We start from the raw sequence: 19811 nt of genomic DNA on the forward strand, positions 1-19811 counted from the left end.
AATGTAACAAAATGTGGAAAAATCTACAATGTAGAAAGTCAATATGTTTGAATATTTTCTGAATGCACTGTACATTGTAGAGGTAATGATGGATATATATTGTAGAGATAATGATGGATAAATATATTAGAGGTAATGATGGATATATATATATTGTATAGGTAATGATGAACTTATATTGTAGAGGTAATGATGATTATAGTGTAAAGGTAATGATGAATACATATTCTAGATGTAATGAGGAAAATATTTTGTATAGGTAATGATGGATATATATTGTAGATGTAATGATGGATATAGCGCAATGGTAATGATGAATATATAGTGTATAGGTAATGATGGATATATATTGTAGAGGTAATGATGAACATATATTGTAGAGTTAATGATGAACATATATTGTAGATGTAATGATAATATATATTGTATAGGTAATGATGGATATATATTGTATAGGTAATGATGAAAATATATTGTAATGGTAATGATGAATATAGCATAAAGGTAATGATGAATACATATTGTAGAGGTAATGATGAACATATATAGAATATGTAATGATGAATATATATATTGTAGATGTAATGATGAATATCTATTGTAGAGATAATGATGAATATATTGTATAGGTAATGATGGATATTGTGGACATAATGATGAATATATATTGTATAGGTAATGATGAATATACTGTATATTGTAGAGGTAATGTTGAATATTGTAGACATAAGGATGAATATATACTGCAGCGGTAATGAAATATACAGAAAGGGAGGCTAATAAATACAATGCCTGGGAAAAATGGAATCTGTTGCAGGATATTATTGAATTGCAGTGTGTGTGTTATATCTAACACCCTCTCTCTCTCTCTTCTGTCTCTCTGCAGCACCTCATGAGATCTGTAGAGATGAGTACCTTGTAACCATGACCTGGAAAAGAGCCTCGGCTGGAGAAACAGTCTACAACAAGTGTCCGACTAACGCCACTGGTAAACCTGACGATACTATGACAGTGCTATAACTATACTGCTATTATAAACCGTGATTATGTCGTCTAACAGTCAGGGTTGGGATAAGGAAGAAACACTGTTCCATTCCGTTACACACATGTACTAGATTGTACTAAATTATAATGTATTGTGTATGTTTACACTGTAATGATGTAGTCCAACTGCTACTAGTACTAAGTGTCTGACTACTACTAGTGCTAAGTGTCTGACTACTACTAGTACTACGTGTCTGACTACTACTAGTACTAAGTGTCTGACTGCTACTAGTACTAAGTGTCTGACTACTACTAGTACTAAGTGTCTGACTGCTACTAGTACTAAGTGTCTGACTACTACTAGTACTAAATGTCTGACTACTACTAGTACTAAGTGTCTGACTACTACTAGTACTAAGTGTCTGACTGCTACTAGTACTAAGTGTCTGACTGCTACTAGTACTAAGTGTCTGACTGCTACTAGTACTAAGTGTTTGACTACTACTAGTACTAAGTGTCTGACTACTACTAGTACTAAGTGTCTGACTGCTACTAGTACTAAGTGTCTGACTGCTACTAGTACTAAGTGTTTGACTACTACTAGTACTAAGTGTCTGACTGCTACTAGTACTAAGTGTCTGACTGCTACTAGTACTAAGTGTCTGACTACTACTAGTACTAAGTGTCTGACTGCTACTAGTACTAAGTGTCTGACTACTACTAGTACTAAGTGTCTGACTACTACTAGTGCTAAGTGTCTGACTGCTACTAGTACTAAGTGTCTGACTACTACTAGTACTAAGTGTCTGACTACTACTAGTACTAAGTGTTTGACTACTACTAGTACTAAGTGTCTGACTACTACTAGTACTAAGTGTCTGACTACTACTAGTACTAAGTGTCTGACTACTACTAGTACTAAGTGTCTGACTGCTACTAGTACTAAGTGTCTGACTGCTACTAGTACTAAGTGTCTGACTACTACTAGTGCTAAGTGTCTGACTACTACTAGTACTAAGTGTTTGACTACTACTAGTACTAAGTGTCTGACTACTACTAGTACTAAGTGTATGACTACTACTAGTACTAAGTGTCTGACTACTACTAGTACTAAGTGTCTGACTACTACTAGTACTAAGTGTCTGACTACTACTAGTACTAAGTGTTTGACTACTACTAGTACTAAGTGTCTGACTGCTACTAGTACTAAGTGTCTGACTGCTACTAGTACTAAGTGTCTGACTACTACTAGTACTAAGTGTTTGACTACTACTAGTACTAAGTGTCTGACTACTACTAGTACTAAGTGTCTGACTACTACTAGTACTAAGTGTTTGACTACTACTAGTACTAAGTGTCTGACTACTACTAGTACTAAGTGTCTGACTACTACTAGTACTAAGTGTCTGACTGCTACTAGTACTAAGTGTCTGACTGCTACTAGTACTAAGTGTCTGACTACTACTAGTACTAAGTGTCTGACTGCTACTAGTACTAAGTGTCTGACTACTACTAGTACTAAGTGTCTGACTGCTACTAGTACTAAGTGTCTGACTGCTACTAGTACGAAGTGTCTGACTGCTACTAGTACTAAGTGTCTGACTGCTACTAGTACTAAGTGTCTGACTACTACTAGTACTAAGTGTCTGACTGCTACTAGTGCTAAGTGTCTGACTACTACTAGTACTAAGTGTCTGACTACTACTAGTACTAAATGTCTGACTACTACTAGTACTAAGTGTCTGACTACTACTAGTACTAAGTGTCTGACTACAGTGTGAGTGTGAAAAGTAATACATCCTGGTTAATATTGTGGTGCTGTAGATTCATGTTATTTTCTATCAGATGTTTTTTTCAGAGCAGGTGCCGACCCAGACACTGTCCTCAGGCACTCACTGTAACTAATAATATACTGCTTAATAGATGAGGACTTTGAAATGTGTGTGTGTGTGTGTGTGTGTGTGTGTGTTTGTGTGTGTGTGTGTACGCACATGTGTGTGTGGAATCTATTCCAGCAGAGAAGGTAGTTTGTACGGTGTCTAGATGTCATGAAGTTGGACCTGTTCCGAAATGGATCTGGAGCTTTCCCACCCAGACCCAATTTACATACAGATTAAGTCGGAAGTTTACATACACCTTAGCCAAATACACTTAAACTCAGTTTTTCACAATTCCTGACATTTAATCCTAGTAAAAATTCCTTGTCCCAGGTCAGTTAGGATCACCACTTTATTTTAAGAATGTGAAATGTCAGAATAACAGTAGAGAGAATTATTTATTTCAGCTTTTATTTATTTAATCACATTGCCAGTGGGTCAGAAGTTTTTCATACACTCAATAAATATTTGGTAGCATTGCCTTTAAATTGTTCAACTTGGGTCAAATGTTTTGGGTAGCCTTCCACAAGCTTCCCACAATAAGTTGGGTTGCTTTGATATAGCCACATAATAGTCCTTCCTCGTGATGCCATCTATTTTGTGAAGTGCACCAGTTCCTCCTGCAGCAAACCACCCCACAACATGATTCTGCCATCCCCGTGCTTCATGGTTGGGGTGGTGTTCTTCAGCTTGCAAGCATCCCCCTTTTTCCTCCAAACATAATGATGGTCATCATGGCCAAACAGTTCTATTTTTGTTTCATCAGACCAGAGGACATTTCTCCAAAAAGTACGATCTTTGTCCCCATGTGCAGTTGCAAACCGTAGTCTAGCTTTTTAATGGCGGTTTTGGAGCAGTGGCTTCTTCCTTGCTGAGGGGCCTTTCAGGTTATGTCGATATAGGACTTGTTTTACTATGGATATAGATACTTTTGTACCTGTTTCCTTCAGCATCTTCACAAGGTCCTTTGCTTTTGTTCTGGGATTGATTTGCACTTTTCGCACCAAAGTACATTCATCTCTAGGAGACAGAACGCGTTTCCTTCCTGAGCAGTATGACGGCTGCGTGGTCCCATGGTGTTTATACTTGCATACTATTGTTTGTACAGATGAACATGGTACCTTCAGGCATTTGGAAATTGTTCCCAAGGAACCTGACTTGTGGAGGTCTACAATTTTGGCTAATTTCTTTTAATTTTCCCATGATGTCAAGCAAAGAGGCACTGAGTTTGAAGGTAGACCTTGAAATAAATTCACAGGTACACCTCCAATTGACTCAAATTATTTCAATTAGCCTATCAGATGCTTCTAAAGCCATGACATAATTTTCTGGAATTTTCCAAGCTTTCCAATGCACAGTCAATGTAGTGTCAATGTAAACTTCTGACCCACTGGAATTGTGATACAGTGAATTATCAGTGAAATCATCGATTTGTGAACAATTTGTGGAAATAATTATTGTGTCATGCACAAAGTAGATGTCCTAACCAACTTGCCAAAACTGTAGATTGTTAAGAAGAAATTTGTGGAGTGTTTGAAAATGAGTTTTAATAACTCCAAGTGTATGTAAACTTCCAAATTCAACTGTAAATGTATTTTAAAAATATATAGACCCGTTCCAAACGAACGGACCCGAGGACAACTAGACCCGTTCTGTATAGACTTGGTCAGATCCAGACCCAGTCCGATCTGATCCAAGTGATGGAAGCAGGCGGGGGAGGGGCCGTACTGGAGCGAGTGACACGGGGAACAGGGAGGAGGGAGGAAGAGACAAGAGACAGCAACCAACCAACAAGCTGACTCGCACTATAGTAGACTAACAGCTGCCATGGCTAGGTTATTCATCATCCAATAAGATTATGTAGTACCTGTCTTGACCCCATGAACCCAGGAGAAGCATGTTAAGCTAGCTAAACCTGTTGTAGGAGCCCACCTGTTGTAGGAGCCCAACTGTTGTAGGAGCCCAACTGTTGTAGAAGCCTACCTGTTGTAGAAGCCTGCCTGTTGTAGAAGCCCGCCTGTTGTAGGAGCCCAACTGTTGTAGGAGCCCAACTGTTGTAGAAGCCTACCTGTTGTAGGAGCCCACCTGTTGTAGGAGCCCACCTGTTGTAGAAGCCCACCTGTTGTAGGAGCCTACCTGTTGTAGAAGCCCGCCTGTTGTAGAAGCCTGCCTGTTGTAGAAGCCCGCCTGTTGTAGAAGCCTACCTGTTGTAGGAGCCCACCTGTTGTAGGAGCCCACCTGTTGTAGAAGCCCACCTGTTGTAGGAGCCTACCTGTTGTAGAAGCCCGCCTGTTGTAGAAGCCTGCCTGTTGTAGGAGCCCACCTGTTGTAGGAGCCCACCTGTTGTAGAAGCCTGCCTGTTGTAGGAGCCTACCTGTTGTAGAAGCCCGCCTGTTGTAGAAGCCTGCCTGTTGTAGAAGCCCGCCTGTTGTAGAAGCCCATATGTTGTAGGAGCCCACCTGTTGTAGGAGCCTACCTGTTGTATGAGCCTACCTGTTGAAGGAGCCCACCTGTTGTAGGAGCCTACCTGTTGTAGGAGCCCACCTGTTGTAGGAGCCTACCTGTTGTATGAGCCTACCTGTTGAAGGAGCCCACCTGTTGTAGGAGCCTACCTGTTGTAGGAGCCCACCTGTTGTAGGAGCCCACATGTTGTAGGAGCCTACCTGTTGAAGGAGCCCACCTGTTGTAGGAGCCTACCTTTTGTAGGAGCCCACCTGTTGTAGGAGCCCACTGGTTGTAGGAGCCCACCTGTTGTAGAAGCCTACCTGTTGTAGAAGCCCACCTATTGTAGGAGCCTACCTGCTGTAGGAGCCCACCTGTTGTAGAAGCCTACCTGTTGTAGGAGCCCACCTATTGTAGGAGCCTACCTGCTGTAGGAGCCCACCTGTTGTAGGAGCCTACCTGCTGTAGAAGCCTACCTGTTGTAAGAGCCCACCTGTTGTAGGAGCCCACCTGTTGTAGGAGCCCACCTGTTGTAGAAGCCTACCTGTTGTAGAAGCCCACCTGTTGTAGAAGCCCACCTGTTGTAGGAGCCTACCTGTTGTATGAGCCTACCTGTTGAAGGAGCCCACCTGTTGTAGGAGCCCACCTGTTGTAGGAGCCCACCTGTTGTAGGAGCCCACCTGTTGTAGGAGCCCACCTGTTGTAGGAGCCTACCTGTTGTAGGAGCCCACCTGTTGTAGGAGCCCACCTGTTGTAGGAGCCCACCTGTTGTAAGAGCCTACCTGTTGTAGGAGCCCACCTGTTGTAGGGGCCCACCTGTTGTAGGAGCCCACCTGTTGTAGGAGCCTACCTGTTGTAGGAGCCCACCTGTTGTAGGAGCCCACCTGTTGTAGGAGCCCACCTATTGTAGGAGCCCACCTGTTGTAGGAGCCCACCTGTTGTAGGAGCCCACCTGTTGTTGGAGCCCACCTGTTGTAAGAGCCTACCTGTTGTAGGAGCCCTCCTGTTGTAGGAGACCTACCTTTTGTAGGAATCTACCTGCTGTAGGAGTCTACCTGTTGTAAGAGCCCACCTGTTGTAGGAGCCCACCTGTTGTAGGAGCCCACCTGTTGTAGGAGCCCACCTGTTGTAGGAGCCTACCTTTTGTAGGAGCCCACCTGTTGTAGGAGACCCACCTGTTGTAGGAGACCTACCTTTTGTAGGAGCCCACCTGTTGTAGGAGACCCACCTGTTGTAGGAGACCTACCTTTTGTAGGAGCCCACCTGTTGTAGGAGCCCACCTGTTGTAGGAGCCTACCTGTTGTAGGAGCCCACCTGTTGTAGGAGACCCACCTGTTGTAGGAGACCTACCTTTTGTAGGAGCCCACCTGTTGTAGGAGACCCACCTGTTGTAGGAGACCTACCTTTTGTAGGAGCCCACCTGTTGTAGGAGCCCACCTGTTGTAGGAGCCCATCTGTTGTAGGAGCCTACCTGTTGTAGGAGCCCACCTGTTGTAGGAGCCCACCTGTTGTAGGAGCCCACCTGTTGTAGGAGCCCACCTGTTGTAGGAGCCCACCTGTTGTAGGAGCCCACCTGTTGTAGGAGCCCACCTGTTGTAGGAGCCTACCTGTTGTAGGAGCCTACCTTTTGCCTCTTGGTCATTCTAGTCTATCCATCTCCTTCAACTTTTAATTCCATCATTTTAATTCCATCTTCCATTCATTAGATATCCTCTAACTTTTGCCAAAAACTGAGGCTTTATGGCAGTAGTGTATTGCCATTTTGATGACTTATAATTGCCCAACAACGAGCTTCACCCGCCACTCATGAAAACCAAAGAGCAGCAGCATAAATTATAAAATCTCTCTCTCTCTCTACTGCAGCAGTCGCGTTCAGATCTTTTAGGGGACCTTCCAGACAAGTCAGTTAAAATGACTCATATCCGAGACCTGTGACAATCATATCAGATCTAACCCAGACCGGTGACATTATTTAGAATTCTGGACCCGCTTGGGTCCCAGATGTATTGTCGTGTATTCGGGTACAGGTGGCTCCGTGAAGACCTGCAATGGTATCCCACAGGGCTCAAGTTTCAGTTTCACCATATGTTGTTTCTATGTTTCTCTCTGAATAACTGTGTACATGTATACTATGTGTGTGACCTTATAGAGTAGTTGTATATTAGATAGTGTTAGGTGGGTGGTTGACCTGAGGTTGACCTCCGCTCTACATTATAGTGGGTATACTATGTTGGAAACAAGTTGCAATGAGAGTCTCATGAGGTTACTGGATAACATGAAACCAATGTGTTACTGCTGTTAAGTTTTACATAGCAATGGTATCTCCTTCTCTCTCTCCTCTCTCTCTCTAGGATCTGCTAGTCGTCGTTGCTTGCTGGACGCTAATGGAGTTGCTTACTGGGGTCCTCCGAGCTTCGCCAGATGCGTCTCGATGGAATTCAGATATTTACATTTATCTGTAAGTCCCTTTTTCACGCTCTCTCTATTCACATCTCATTTATTCAAATACAGTTGGTCTTGTATAACATGCTCAATGAGCCACCTGTGCCGCGACGTTATTGTGAATGCACCTTCTATCCAGATGGTACATAATAACACATAGACAACTAGCAGAAAGTCTTCTGTTCTTGTCATATTTAGTAGTAAGTCATAGCTAAGCCATTTGAACATTGTACATTTGAAATGCACACGTGCTTAATGTTGTCATTTTAGCATGTCTTCCACTTCCTCAATATTTCCATCGCTTTTTCAAAACTATGGACTTCCTTTCTTCTTCTAGCCTGTAAAATGAACAACTCAATGATTAAACAGATTGCTGTTTTAATAAATCATTTGTTCTCGAAGACTGACCTTGCCCAACAAAGGTTGAATAAATGAATTATTTTGACGCCCACATCGTATTTGTTTGACCGTCAATAGACGTGGGATTGTATTCATAAAGTGTCTTACAGTAAGAGTGCTGAGATCAGTTTTGCCTTTTAAAATGAATAATATTACATGAACGTGTGGGGCCTGATCCTAGATCAGCACTCAACTCCGAGATGGTTTATGATTTCTGGCCCTGAATACCTTTCTGTGAAAAGTTTGTCCAGTTAGTCATAAGTAGCATTGTCATCACTAAACACTTTCTCCCTCTCTAATGAGTTACTGCTTTCATCCATTGTTTAATGAATGCATTGGTTAATCATTGACTAATCTCTCATGGACAGATTCTCATGGAAGTTGAAACGGCAAGAATCTGTCAAGGCTCACATAGAGTGGTTACGAACAGCAGTAGTTCCTGGTTTTTGGTTTTCATCATTGATGATTTGGATGAATCAGGATTGGGCAAAGGCTTTGGTTAAACTGGCGCAGTGAAACGAAAATGTCCTTTTTGGCCATTATAAATACAAGTGAAATTAGCGGAAGGAGTGGTTTGGCCAAAAGTTTCCGTTTTACAAGGGAGGAAACTTTGCTTCCTTCCTTTACACAAAGGTAATCAGAATAGTTAACAAGAAATTACACTTTCTTTTAGATAATTTTACTTCTGGGTAACTGAGATTAATCATCGACTGTCCTACTGCGTGACCTCTGACCGTCTGTCTCCATGGCGATAATGGAAGCCAGCGGGGTGGCCACCAGGCGTGCTGTGATTAGTTGATTGCACTGTTAGCCTAGGCCTGCGTTCACCACTAACCTTTCATTAGCATGGAGCTGCGGTTCATTAGGTTTGATTGCTGTTGTGACTGAAGATCACTGTTCTGTTCTGTGTGTGTGTGTGTGTGTGTGTGTACGTGGATTTCAGTCAAAGTGTCATGCAGCATTGTGAAATACATAGAGTAGCCAGTATCTATCCAGTTATATCTGCAAAAATGCCTAATAAGGGCTTGGGGCTGAGGGTTAGAGTCTGAGTGTTAGGGGCTGAGGGCTAAGGGCTGAGGGCTAGGGGCTGAGGGCTAAGGGCTGAGGGCTAGGGGCTGAGGGCTAGGGGCTGAGGGCTAGGGGCTGAGGGCTAGGGGCTGAGGGCTAGGGGCTGAGTGCTAGGGAATGAGGGTTAGAGTCTGAGTGTTAGGGGCTGAGGGCTAGGGGCTGAGGACTAGGGGCTGAGGGCTAGTGGCTGAGGGCTAGGAGCTGAGGGCTAGGGAATGAGGGTTAGAGTCTGAGTGTTACTGGCTGAGGGCTAGGAGTTGAGGGCTAAGGGCTGAGGGCTAGGGGCTGAGTGTTAGGGGCTGAGGGCTAGGTACTGGGGGCTGTGGGCTGAGGGCTAGGTACTGGGGGCTAGGGCCTGAGGGCTAGGGGTTGGGGGCTAGGGGCTGAGGGCTAGGGGCTCAGGGCAGAGGGCTAGGGGCTGAAGGCTAGGGGCTGAGGGCTAGGGGCTGAGGGCTAGGGGCTGAGGGCTCGGAGCTGAGGGCTCGGGGCTGAGGGCTAGGGGCTGAGGGCTAGAGTCTGAGTGTTAGGGGCTGAGGGCTAGGGGCTGAGGGCTAGGGGCTGAGGGCTAGGGGCTGAAGGCTAGGGGCTGAGGGCTAGTGGCTGAGGGCTAGGAGCTGCGGGCTAGGGAATGAGGGTTAGAGTCTGAGTGTTAGGGGCTGAGGGCTAGGGGCTGAGGGCCAGGGGCTGAGGGCTAGTGGCTGAGGGCTAGGAGCTGAGGGCTAGGGGCTGAGGGCTAGTGGCTGAGGGCTAGGGAATGAGGGTTAGAGTCTGAGTGTTAGGGGCTGAGGGCTAGGGGCTGAGGGCTAGGGGCTGAGGGCTAGTGGCTGAGGGCTAGGAGCTGAGGGCTAGGGAATGAGGGTTAGAGTCTGAGTGTTAGGGGCTGAGGGCTAGGGGCTGAGGGCTAGTGGCTGAGGGCTAGGAGCTGAGGGCTAGGGGCTGAGGGCTAGGGGCTGAGGGCTAGTGGCTGAGGGCTAGGAGCTGAGGGCTAGGGAATGAGGGTTAGAGTCTGAGTGTTAGGGGCTGTGGGCTAGGGGCTGAGGGCTAGGAGCTGAGGGCTACGGAATGAGGGTTAGAGTCTGAGTGTTACTGGCTGAGGGCTAGGGGCTGAGGGCTAGGGGCTGAGGGCTAGGGGCTGAGGGCTAGTGGCTGAGGGCTAGGAGCTGAGGGCTAGGGAATGAGGGTTAGAGTCTGAGTGTTAGGGGCTGAGGGCTAGGGGCTGAGGGCTAGGGGCTGAGGGCTAGTGGCTGAGGGCTAGGAGCTGAGGGCTACGGAATGAGGGTTAGAGTCTGAGTGTTACTGGCTGAGGGCTAGGAGCTGAGGGCTAGGGGCTGAGGGCTAGGGGTTGAGTGTTAGGGGTTGAGGGGGCTAGGTACTGGGGCTGTGGGCTGAGGGCTAGGTACTGGGGGCTAGGGCCTGAGGGCTAGGGGTTGGGGGCTAGGGGCTGAGGGCTAGGGGCTCAGGGCTGAGGGCTAGGGGCTGAGGGCTAGGAGCTGAGAGGTAGAGAATGAGGGCTATGGGCTGAAGGCTGAGGGATAGGTGCTGAGGGATAGGTGCTGAGGGATAGGAGCTGAGTGCTAGGGGCTGAGGGCTAGGGGCTGAGGGCTAGGAGCTGAGAGGTAGAGAATGAGGGCTATGGGCTTAAGGCTGAGGGATAGGTGCTGAGGGATAGGTGCTGAGGGGTAGGAGCTGAGGGCTAGTGGCTGAGGGCTGATGGCTAGGGGCTGAGGGCTAGGTACTTGACCAAAATACTGGTCATTTATGACATTCATTACCCTTACATACCTATAATACCTACTGATCCCAAGCAAAGATCGATTAAAATGGATACGAAGCCTCAGATCTTTCTCTCTCTACTCTTTGCTCTCTACCTTACCTCTATCTCTCTCTCTCTCTCTCTCTCTCTCTGTACTCTCTACCTCACCTCTATCTACTCTCTACATCACCTCCATCTTTCTCGCTCTGCTCTCTTCCTCACATATATCTCTCTCTCTACTCTCTACCTCACCTCTCTCTCTCTGCTCTCTACCTCACCTCTATCTCTCTCTCTCTCTCTCTCTCTCTCTCTCTCTCTCTCTCTCTCTCTCTCTCTCTCTCTCTCTCTCTCTCCTTCTCTCTCTGTACTCTCTACCTCCCCTCCATCTCTCCCTCTGCTCTCTACCTCACCTCTCTCTCTCTCTCTACTCTCTACCTCACCTCTCTCTCTCTACTCTCTACCTCACCTCTATCTTTCTCTCTACTCTCTACCTCACCTATATCTCTCTCTCTACCCTCTACCTCACCTCTCTCTCTCTCTCTACCTCACCTCTCTCTCTCTACTCTCTACCTCACCTCTATCTCTCTCTCTCTACTCTCTACCTCACCTCTATCTCTCTCTCTCTCTACATCACCTCCATCTCTCTCTATCTCTTTCTCTCTCTCTTTCTCTTGTTCTCTCTCTCTCTTTCTCTTGTTCTCTCCCCCTCTCTCCCTCCCCATATCTCTCTAACCCGTGTTTCTATACCCCCTCTCCTCCCATGCTGTCTCCAGTTGCGAGAGCATCTTGCGAAGGGTCAGAGGACCCTGGCTGGAGAGGGCATGTCTCAGGTCGTGAGGAATCTCCTGGAGCTCTTACAGAGGAGGAGCTACTACAGCGGTGACCTCCTGTTCTCCACGGAGATTCTCCGAAATGTGACGGACACCTTCAAGAGAGCAACCTACATCCCAGCTCCCGACGACACACAGGTGGGTGGGGAGGACACAAATAAACACCCACCCACACACACACGCACGCACGCACGCAAACACACACACACACACACACACACACGCACGCACGCAAACACGCACGGACGCAAACACACACACACACACACACACACACACACACACACACACACACACAAACGTTCAAGAGAGCAAACTACAGCTCCTGACAACTCGCAGGTGGGTGACATATACAGACAGATAAAACACACACACCTACGGGGAGAAAACAGACAGATAAAACACACACCTACATCCCTACAAGTTGCATGTACACTCACACCCCTCAGCTCCCCAATAGTCAACCCTCCTCTTCTCTTTCCTCAGAAATTCTTCCAGGTAGTCAGCTATATGTTGGACATGGAAAACCTTGAGAAGTGGGAAGACGCTCATCAGGTAGGCTTTTAAACTGTTGTTTTAGTGTGTGTGTGTGTGTGTGTCAGAGTGTCTGGCTCTGTCACAGTTGGATGAATTTGATAGCAGTGTTTATGTCATTATCAGAAGAGTCGTAAAAACACACCTGTTTACCATTCAGCACGGATCATATTCCAAACTGTGTGCATACTGACAACCAGTGTGTGTGTGTGTGTGTGTGTGTGTGTGTGTGTGTGTGTGAGTGAGACTACCAGAACCCATTGGATTATCCAATTACCTTGAATGAGCTACAGGACAAAATACAAACCCACCAACCCATAAAGGCATGGGTTGTTGATGGTATCCTCAATGAAATTATGAAATATACAGACAACAAATTCCAATTGGCTATACTAAAACTCTTTAACATCATCCTTAGCTCTGGCATCTTCCCCAATATTTAGGCTACCTGGGGCGGCAGGAAGCCTAGTTGTTAGAGCGTGGGACTAGTAACCAAAAGGTTGCTAGATTGAGTCCCCAAGCTGACAAGGTAAAACATATTGTTCTGCCCCTGAACAAGGCAGTGAGCCCACTGTTCCTAGGCTGTCATTGTAAAATAAGAATTTGTTCTTAACTGACTTGCCTAGTTAAATGAAGGTAAAATATATATATTTGGAATCAAGGACTGATCTCCACAAAAGTGGAGACAAATTTGACCCTAATAACTACCATATGTACATATGTGTCAACAGCAACCTCTTCCTTGCTGAGCGGCCTTTCAGGTTATGTCGATATAGGGCTCATTCCAAAGTGGATATAGATACTTTTGTACCTGTTTCCTCCAGCATCTTCACAAGGTCCTTTGCTGTTGTTCTGGGATTTATTTGCACTTTTTGCACCAAAGTATGTTCATCTCTAGGAGACAGGTTGCGTCTCCTTCCTGAGCGGTATGACGGCTGTGTGGTCCCGTGGTGTTTGTACTTGCGTACTATTGTTTGTACAGATGAACGTGGTACCTTCAGGCATTTTGGAAATTGCTCCCAAGGATTAACCAGACTTGTGGAGGTCTGCATTTTTTTTCTAAGTTCTTGGCTGATTTCTTTAGATTTTCCCATGATGTCAAGCAAAGAGTCACTGAGTTTGAAGGTAGGCCTTGAAATACATCCACAGGTACACTTCCATTTGACTCAAATTATGTCAATTAGCCTATCAGAAGCTTCTAAAGCCATGACATAATTTTCTGGAATGTTCCAAGCTGTTTGAAGGCACAGTCAACTTAGTGTATGTAAACTTCCGACTTCAATTGTACATGTTATCATAACACATATATCCATTATCATAACACTCAACAACAGCACACATGCGTACACAGACTGAGATAGCTGCTTTTCTGAGGAACGTTTTAGTTACCACCTACCTTAGTTCAATGTGTGGACTAAGATGCTCTGGATAAGAGTGTCTGTTTAATGACCACATGTATAACGTGAAGAGAGAGTGAGAGAGCACAGTATTGAAATATTAATGCGGTAATTATGATGATGATGTTTTGATAATCAAATGAGACGATACGCGGCAATCAAGCCACTGCAAAACAATCAAGTCATGATCTTCCCATACTCTACTGATACCAATACCTTAGGCTGGGTTTCCTATGGCACCCTATCTTATATGAAGTGCACTATTTTTGACCAGTGCCAAAGAGCTCTGGTCTAAAATAGTGCACTATATAGGGAATATGGTGTAATTTGGGATTCCGCCTCAGCAGACATACAGTAAAAGGCATTATGTCCCATGTCTGCTAATTAGCTGCACTTAGCATACGGGGCTAACGAGTGTGAGCAAGCCAATGACTGTTGTAATCTGTTGGGGGTATAGAGGTTATTGGTGATTCTTTAGCTGTGACACTTCCTTCTGGCCAACATGAATTTCACAGGAACAGAAGATACACTTAGACTGGTGTATGAAATGAGAGAGAGAGAATGAGAGAGAATGACAGTCGGTAATTCAATATTTGTCTATGAAAGAAAGTTGTTTTTATTATATTGTTCTCTCTGTCTTTCTCACACTCTCCCTTCTCTCCCTTCTCTCCCCCTCCTCCCCCTTCTCTCCCCCTCCTCCCCCTCCTCCCCCTTCTCTCTCTCTTTCTCTCTCTTTCTCTCTCTCTCTCTCTTTTTCTCTCTCTCTCTCTCTCTCTCTCGCTCTCTCTCTCTCTCGCTCTCTCTCTCTCTCTCGCTTCCCCATACCCAGGTTTCTCCTGGTACGGCCCATCTCATGCGTATCTTGGAGGACTTCATCCATCTGATTGGAGAGGATCAGAAACCCTTCCAGAGTTTCCTGGTGGTCACCAACAACCTCAGTGAGTAGTCAGTTTAACACTCACAGGTAGGGGTGCAAAATTCCAGTAACTTTCCCCAAACTCCCAGGTTTTCAAGAAATCCTGGTTAGAGGATTCCAGTTTTTCCTGCTTATTCTCTTTGGGTGTCTTATTCCCTGTGGGTATCTAAATCCCTGTGGGTGTCTTATTCCCTGTGGGTATCTAAATCCCTGTGGGTGTCTTATTCCCTGTAGGTGTCTTATTCCCTGTGGGTGTCTTATTCCCTGTGGGCGTCTTATTCCCTGTGGGTGTCTTATTCCCTGTGGCTGTCTTATTCCCTGTGGGTGTCTTATTCCCTGTGGATGTCTTATTCCCTGTCGGTGTCTTATTCCCTGTGGGTATCTTATTCCCTGTGGGTATCTTATTCCCTGTGGGTGTCTTGTTCCCTGTGGCTATCTTATTCCCTGTGGGTATCTTGTTCCCTGTGGGTGTCTTTTTCCCAGTGGGTATCTTGTTCCCTGTGGGAATCGAATTAGTGTGATAAAGAATCCCCATTAAAATCTTTGAGTTTAAGCTAGAGATGCGTTGGATACGTCTCAATCCACTGCATACGCCGAAGTCGCACTTCCTCATCTGCTGTGAAAGGTGACAGAGCTAGCACAGTGTGTGTCAGACCATCCCGAAAATCAGTCTTCTCACAAAATGGTGTTCTCCGTTTTGCTCTACAACCTCTACAAGCGTCTTAGGACTCGTCTGAAGTCGATTCAGACGATCTGACAACTTCTGTAGCGTCCGAACAGTTTTGGCTACACACTAATATGAGGGAAAGGTGAGATTCTCATGAACACGCCCATGATGGTTGTTTTGCTATAGGACATCCACAGGCCTCACAATACTCCTCTGAAGGTCCCCCGGTACCAGTTGAAAAAATGAATGGAAGTACTGTATATATGGAGACTGTTTAGTGCCCAAAATATGGGGTTAACTTTCTTTTTTCTCGCAGATATAGGACAGACACTTCCTAAAAATCTTCCTTTCAATTTTTTGGGGTTGGGACTGTTGTTGTTTCATGAAGTGAATTTGTTATTCAATGAGTTTGTATGAGTTAATAGCAGTAAACCCAAATCCAATTTCCACATCAAATCATTTTTTATACTTCAAGGGGTCTTAAAATTGAAAATCAAATAACAAAATGATCCTTGGTATGACCTTCTTAAAACAATTCCATATAGATTAGTAGTAACCCCCCGGCTTAGACAGGGCTTACTATAGACTGAAATGGGTTATTCCCTGTGGTTATCTTATTCCCTCTGGATATCTTGGGGAAATGTAACAGCATTTTTGCAGTCTTATCCTCAACACTCCCAATTGTCAGCAATCATAACTCAAATAAGTTTGCCTTTCCATTAGTCAGCACCTCTCTACCTATTTTGGGTGTTCGTCAACTCATGATTTTATTTTTCTCCATATAGATAACGATATGTTTTATCTCCATAGTGATAACAATATGTTTTGTCTCCATAGAGATAATGATATGTTTTGTCTCCATAGAGATAATGATATGTTTTGTCTCCATAGAGATAACGATGTGTTTTGTCTCCATAGAGATAATGATATGTTTTGTCTCCATAGTGATTACAATACAGCGAGAGCCCGTGACAGCGGTCTCCAGTGACATCAACTTCCCCATGAAGGGCAGGAGGGGAATGAAGGACTGGGCTCGTTCCGCCGAAGACAAACTCTACATCCCCAAAGAGGTCTTCACCCTAACCTCTGAAGGTAAGATGGTCTTCATCATCATCTCATCATCATGACAGCATCTTCATCATCATCATCATAATCACATGCCTCATAGTGAAATATGGCTTCATACATCCTGTAAAGACTTCCCCTGACCTCACCACACTGATGTCAAGATGTCCTCACAAGGTGAATAATTCAGGTGATCATAACTTTAACCTCTGAACAGAGAAAGCCTGATGTGTAACAGGTTGACCCAGACCCATCACCTTATTGAATATTAGTTTCTGATTGGCTTGAAGGGCATTCTAGGGCATGCATTATTTCCCTATAGCGCACAGTATATTTGCATGGTAGAATTCAATGGCTATAGTTCATTTGTTACATGTTGTAGGTTTGAGCTGCTTTTGAAAGCAAAGGTCTAGTATACTGGCTATCTAGTATCTAATAAACCTGCTAGTTTCTTCAGTGGATGTTGAACACATTTCTACCGGCAAATGTGTTCAATTATAGCTATTGTATAAAAGGGATGATCAACTCGGGGCTCTATGTGTTTTCTGTAAAATAATGCAACTCTGTGGAAGGTCAGTTCCACTCTGCTAGCGCGTCATGGAACACACCTTCCACGACGTTCATTATTTTCCATAGAACGCATAGATAGCCCCTTGTTGATTTTCCCTTACGTTTATCATGGAACAATTGTCTCACGTCCTACTTTGAACGCCACTTCAAATTGATCTGCACATCTTACAGTCGTTTGACTGTATTCCCCTCAGGAAATCCCTTCGAAATTCCAAGTATTAAGGATGAACGTCTTTTTTTGACATTAATTCCACTTGGTTAAAGGGTTCATTCCACTTGGTTAAAGGGTTCATTCCACATGGTTAAAGGGTTTATTCCACATGGTTAAAGGGTTTATTCCACTTGGTTAAAGGGTTCATTACACTTGGTTAAAGGGTTCATTCCACATGGTTAAAGGGTTTATTCCACATGGTTAAAGGGTTTATTCCACTTGGTTAAAGGGTTTATTCCACTTGGTTAAAGGGTTCATTCCACATGGTTAAAGGGTTCATTCCACATGGTTAAAGGGTTTATTCCACTTGGTTAAAGGGTTCATTCCACATGGTTAAAGGGTTTATTCCACTTGGTTAAAGGGTTCATTCCACATGGTTAAAGGGTTTATTCCACATGGTTAAAGGGTTTATTCCACTTGGTTAAAGGGTTCATTCCACTTGGTTAAAGGGTTCATTCCACATGGTTAAAGGGTTCATTCCACATGGTTAAAGGGTTCATTCCACATAGTTAAAGGGTTCATTCCACTTGGTTAAAGGGTTCATTCCACATGGTTAAAGGGTTTATTCCACATGGTTAAAGGGTTTATTCCACTTGGTTAAAGGGTTCATTCCACATGGTTAAAGGGTTTATTCCACTTGGTTAAAGGGTTTATTCCACTTGGTTAAAGGGTTCATTCCACATGGTTACAGGGTTAAAACAGAAACAACTCAAAGGTTAACAGTTTAGCCATTCATTCCGTGTGGTTAAGGTTAGGGCTATGGTTTGGGGAAGGCTTAAAATGAAATAATTTATAAAGACTCGCTATTACCATCAAGTAGCCTTGCTAGTGCATTGTGAACTGTGGTGGCGCAGTGCTCTGAGCAGTGCATTGTGAACTGTGGTGACGCAGTGCTCTGAGCAATGCATTGTGAACTGTGGTGGCGCAGTGCTCTGAGCAATGCATTGTGAACTGTGGTGGCGCAGTGCTCTGAGCAATGCATTGTGAACTGTGGTGGCGCAGTGCTCTGAGCAATGCATTGTGAACTGTGGTGGCGCAGTGCTCTGAGCAATGCATTGTGAACTGTGGTGGCGCAGTGTTCTGAGCAATGCATTGTGAACTGTGGTGGCGCAGTGCTCTGAGCAATGCATTGTGAACTGTGGTGGCGCAGTGCTCTGAGCAATGCATTGTGAACTGTGGTGGCGCAGTGCTCTGAGCAGTGCATTGTGAACTGTGGTGGCGCAGTGCTCTGAGAGCAGTGCATTGTGGACTGTGGTGGCGCAGTGCTCTGAGCAATGCATTGTGGACTGTGGTGGTGCAGTGCTCTGAGCAATGCATTGTGAACTGTGGTGGCGCAGTGCTCTGAGCAATGCATTGTGAACTGTGGTGGCGCAGTGCTCTGAGCAGTGCATTGTGAACTGTGGTGGCGCAGTGCTCTGAGAGCAGTGCATTGTGGACTGTGGTGGCGCAGTGCTCTGAGCAATGCATTGTGGACTGTGGTGGTGCAGTGCTCTGAGCAATGCATTGTGAACTGTGGTGGTGCAGTGCTCTGAGCAATGCATTGTGAACTGTGGTGGCGCAGTGCTCTGAGAAATGCATTGTGAACTGTGGTGCGCAGTTCTCTGAGCAGTGCATTGTGGACTGTGGTGGCGCAGTTCTCTGAGCAGTGCATTGTGGACTGTGGTGGCGCAGTGCTCTGAGCAGTGGCCATCCTCAGGACCTTTTCAAATGTCCAAAATCTAAGTATTTTCTAGCGATTAGGCTAATATTCCCATGCAATACTTTGCAGAGAGGTAGGTAGGTAGGTAGGTAGGTAGGTAGGTAGGTAGGTAGGTAGGTAGGTAGATAGATAGATAGATAGATAGATAGATAGATAGATAGATAGATAGATAGATAGATAGATAGATAGATAGATAGATAGATAGATAGATAGATAGATAGATAGATATGATAATCCTTGAGATGCTTCTACAACTTAATTGGTCATGATTTGGAAAGGCACACACCTGTCTAAATTAGGTCACACAGTTGACAGTGCATGTCAGAGCAAAAACTAAGCAATGAGGTCAAAGGAATTGTCCGTAGAGGTCCGAGACAGGATTGTGTCAAGGCACAGATCTGGGGAAGGGTACCAAAAACATTTCTGCAGCATTGAAGGTCCCAAGACTCTTCCTAGAGCTGGCCGCCCCGCCAGACTGAGCCATCGGGGGAGAAGGGCCTTGGTCGGGGAGGTGACCAAAGAGCTGATGGTCACTCTGACAGAGCTCAGAGTTCCTCTGTGGAGATGGGAGAAGCTTCCAGAAGGACAACCATCTCTGCAGCATGAGATTCAACTCTTTGGCCTGAATGCCAAGCGTCACGTCTGGAGGAAACCTGGCACCATCCCTACGGTGAAGCATGGTGGTGGCAGCATCGTCCTGTGGGGATGTTTTTCAGCGGCAGGGAGACTGGTCAGGATTAAGGCAAAGATGAATGGATCAAAGTACAGAGAGATCCTTGATGAAAAGCGCTTAGGACCTCAGCGAAGATTCACCTTCCAACAGGACATCAACCCTGAGCACCCAGCCATGACAACGCAAGAGTGGCTTCAGGACAAGTCTCGGAATGTCCTTGAGTGGCCCAGCCAGAGCCCAGACTTGAACCCGATCTTACATCTCTGGAGAGACCTTAAAGTAGC

General features: G+C 45.2%; 2 protein-coding genes and 1 long non-coding RNA gene across 3 annotated transcripts in view; 2 read left to right on the top strand and 1 right to left on the bottom strand.

The window, feature by feature from the left end:
- The window catches only part of LOC149970208 (adhesion G protein-coupled receptor B2-like), an 8579-nt gene extending 7559 nt beyond the window's left edge, over positions 1–1020 (top strand). Inside the window, exon 4 of the mRNA XM_090227430.1 lies at positions 887–1020. Within this exon, the coding sequence (XP_090083556.1) occupies positions 887–1020 (134 nt within the window). The remainder of the gene's footprint in view (positions 1–886) is intronic.
- Positions 1–19811, bottom strand: part of LOC149970207 (uncharacterized) — a 422622-nt gene that overhangs the window by 347481 nt on the left and 55330 nt on the right. The window lies entirely within an intron of this gene.
- LOC110487938 (adhesion G protein-coupled receptor B2-like) overlaps positions 7649–19811 on the top strand; it is a 201777-nt gene continuing 189614 nt past the window's right edge. The window contains exons 1-5 of the mRNA XM_090227428.1: positions 7649–7761; positions 11739–11933; positions 12282–12350; positions 14556–14664; positions 16255–16401. Coding sequence (XP_090083554.1) covers positions 7735–7761; positions 11739–11933; positions 12282–12350; positions 14556–14664; positions 16255–16401 — 547 coding nt within the window. The 5' untranslated portion in view covers positions 7649–7734. The remainder of the gene's footprint in view (positions 7762–11738; positions 11934–12281; positions 12351–14555; positions 14665–16254; positions 16402–19811) is intronic.

The sequence above is a fragment of the Oncorhynchus mykiss genome, chromosome 30 (genome assembly GCF_057628025.1).
Source record: "Oncorhynchus mykiss isolate SJ-2025 chromosome 30, ASM5762802v1, whole genome shotgun sequence".
NCBI lineage: Eukaryota > Metazoa > Chordata > Actinopteri > Salmoniformes > Salmonidae > Oncorhynchus > Oncorhynchus mykiss.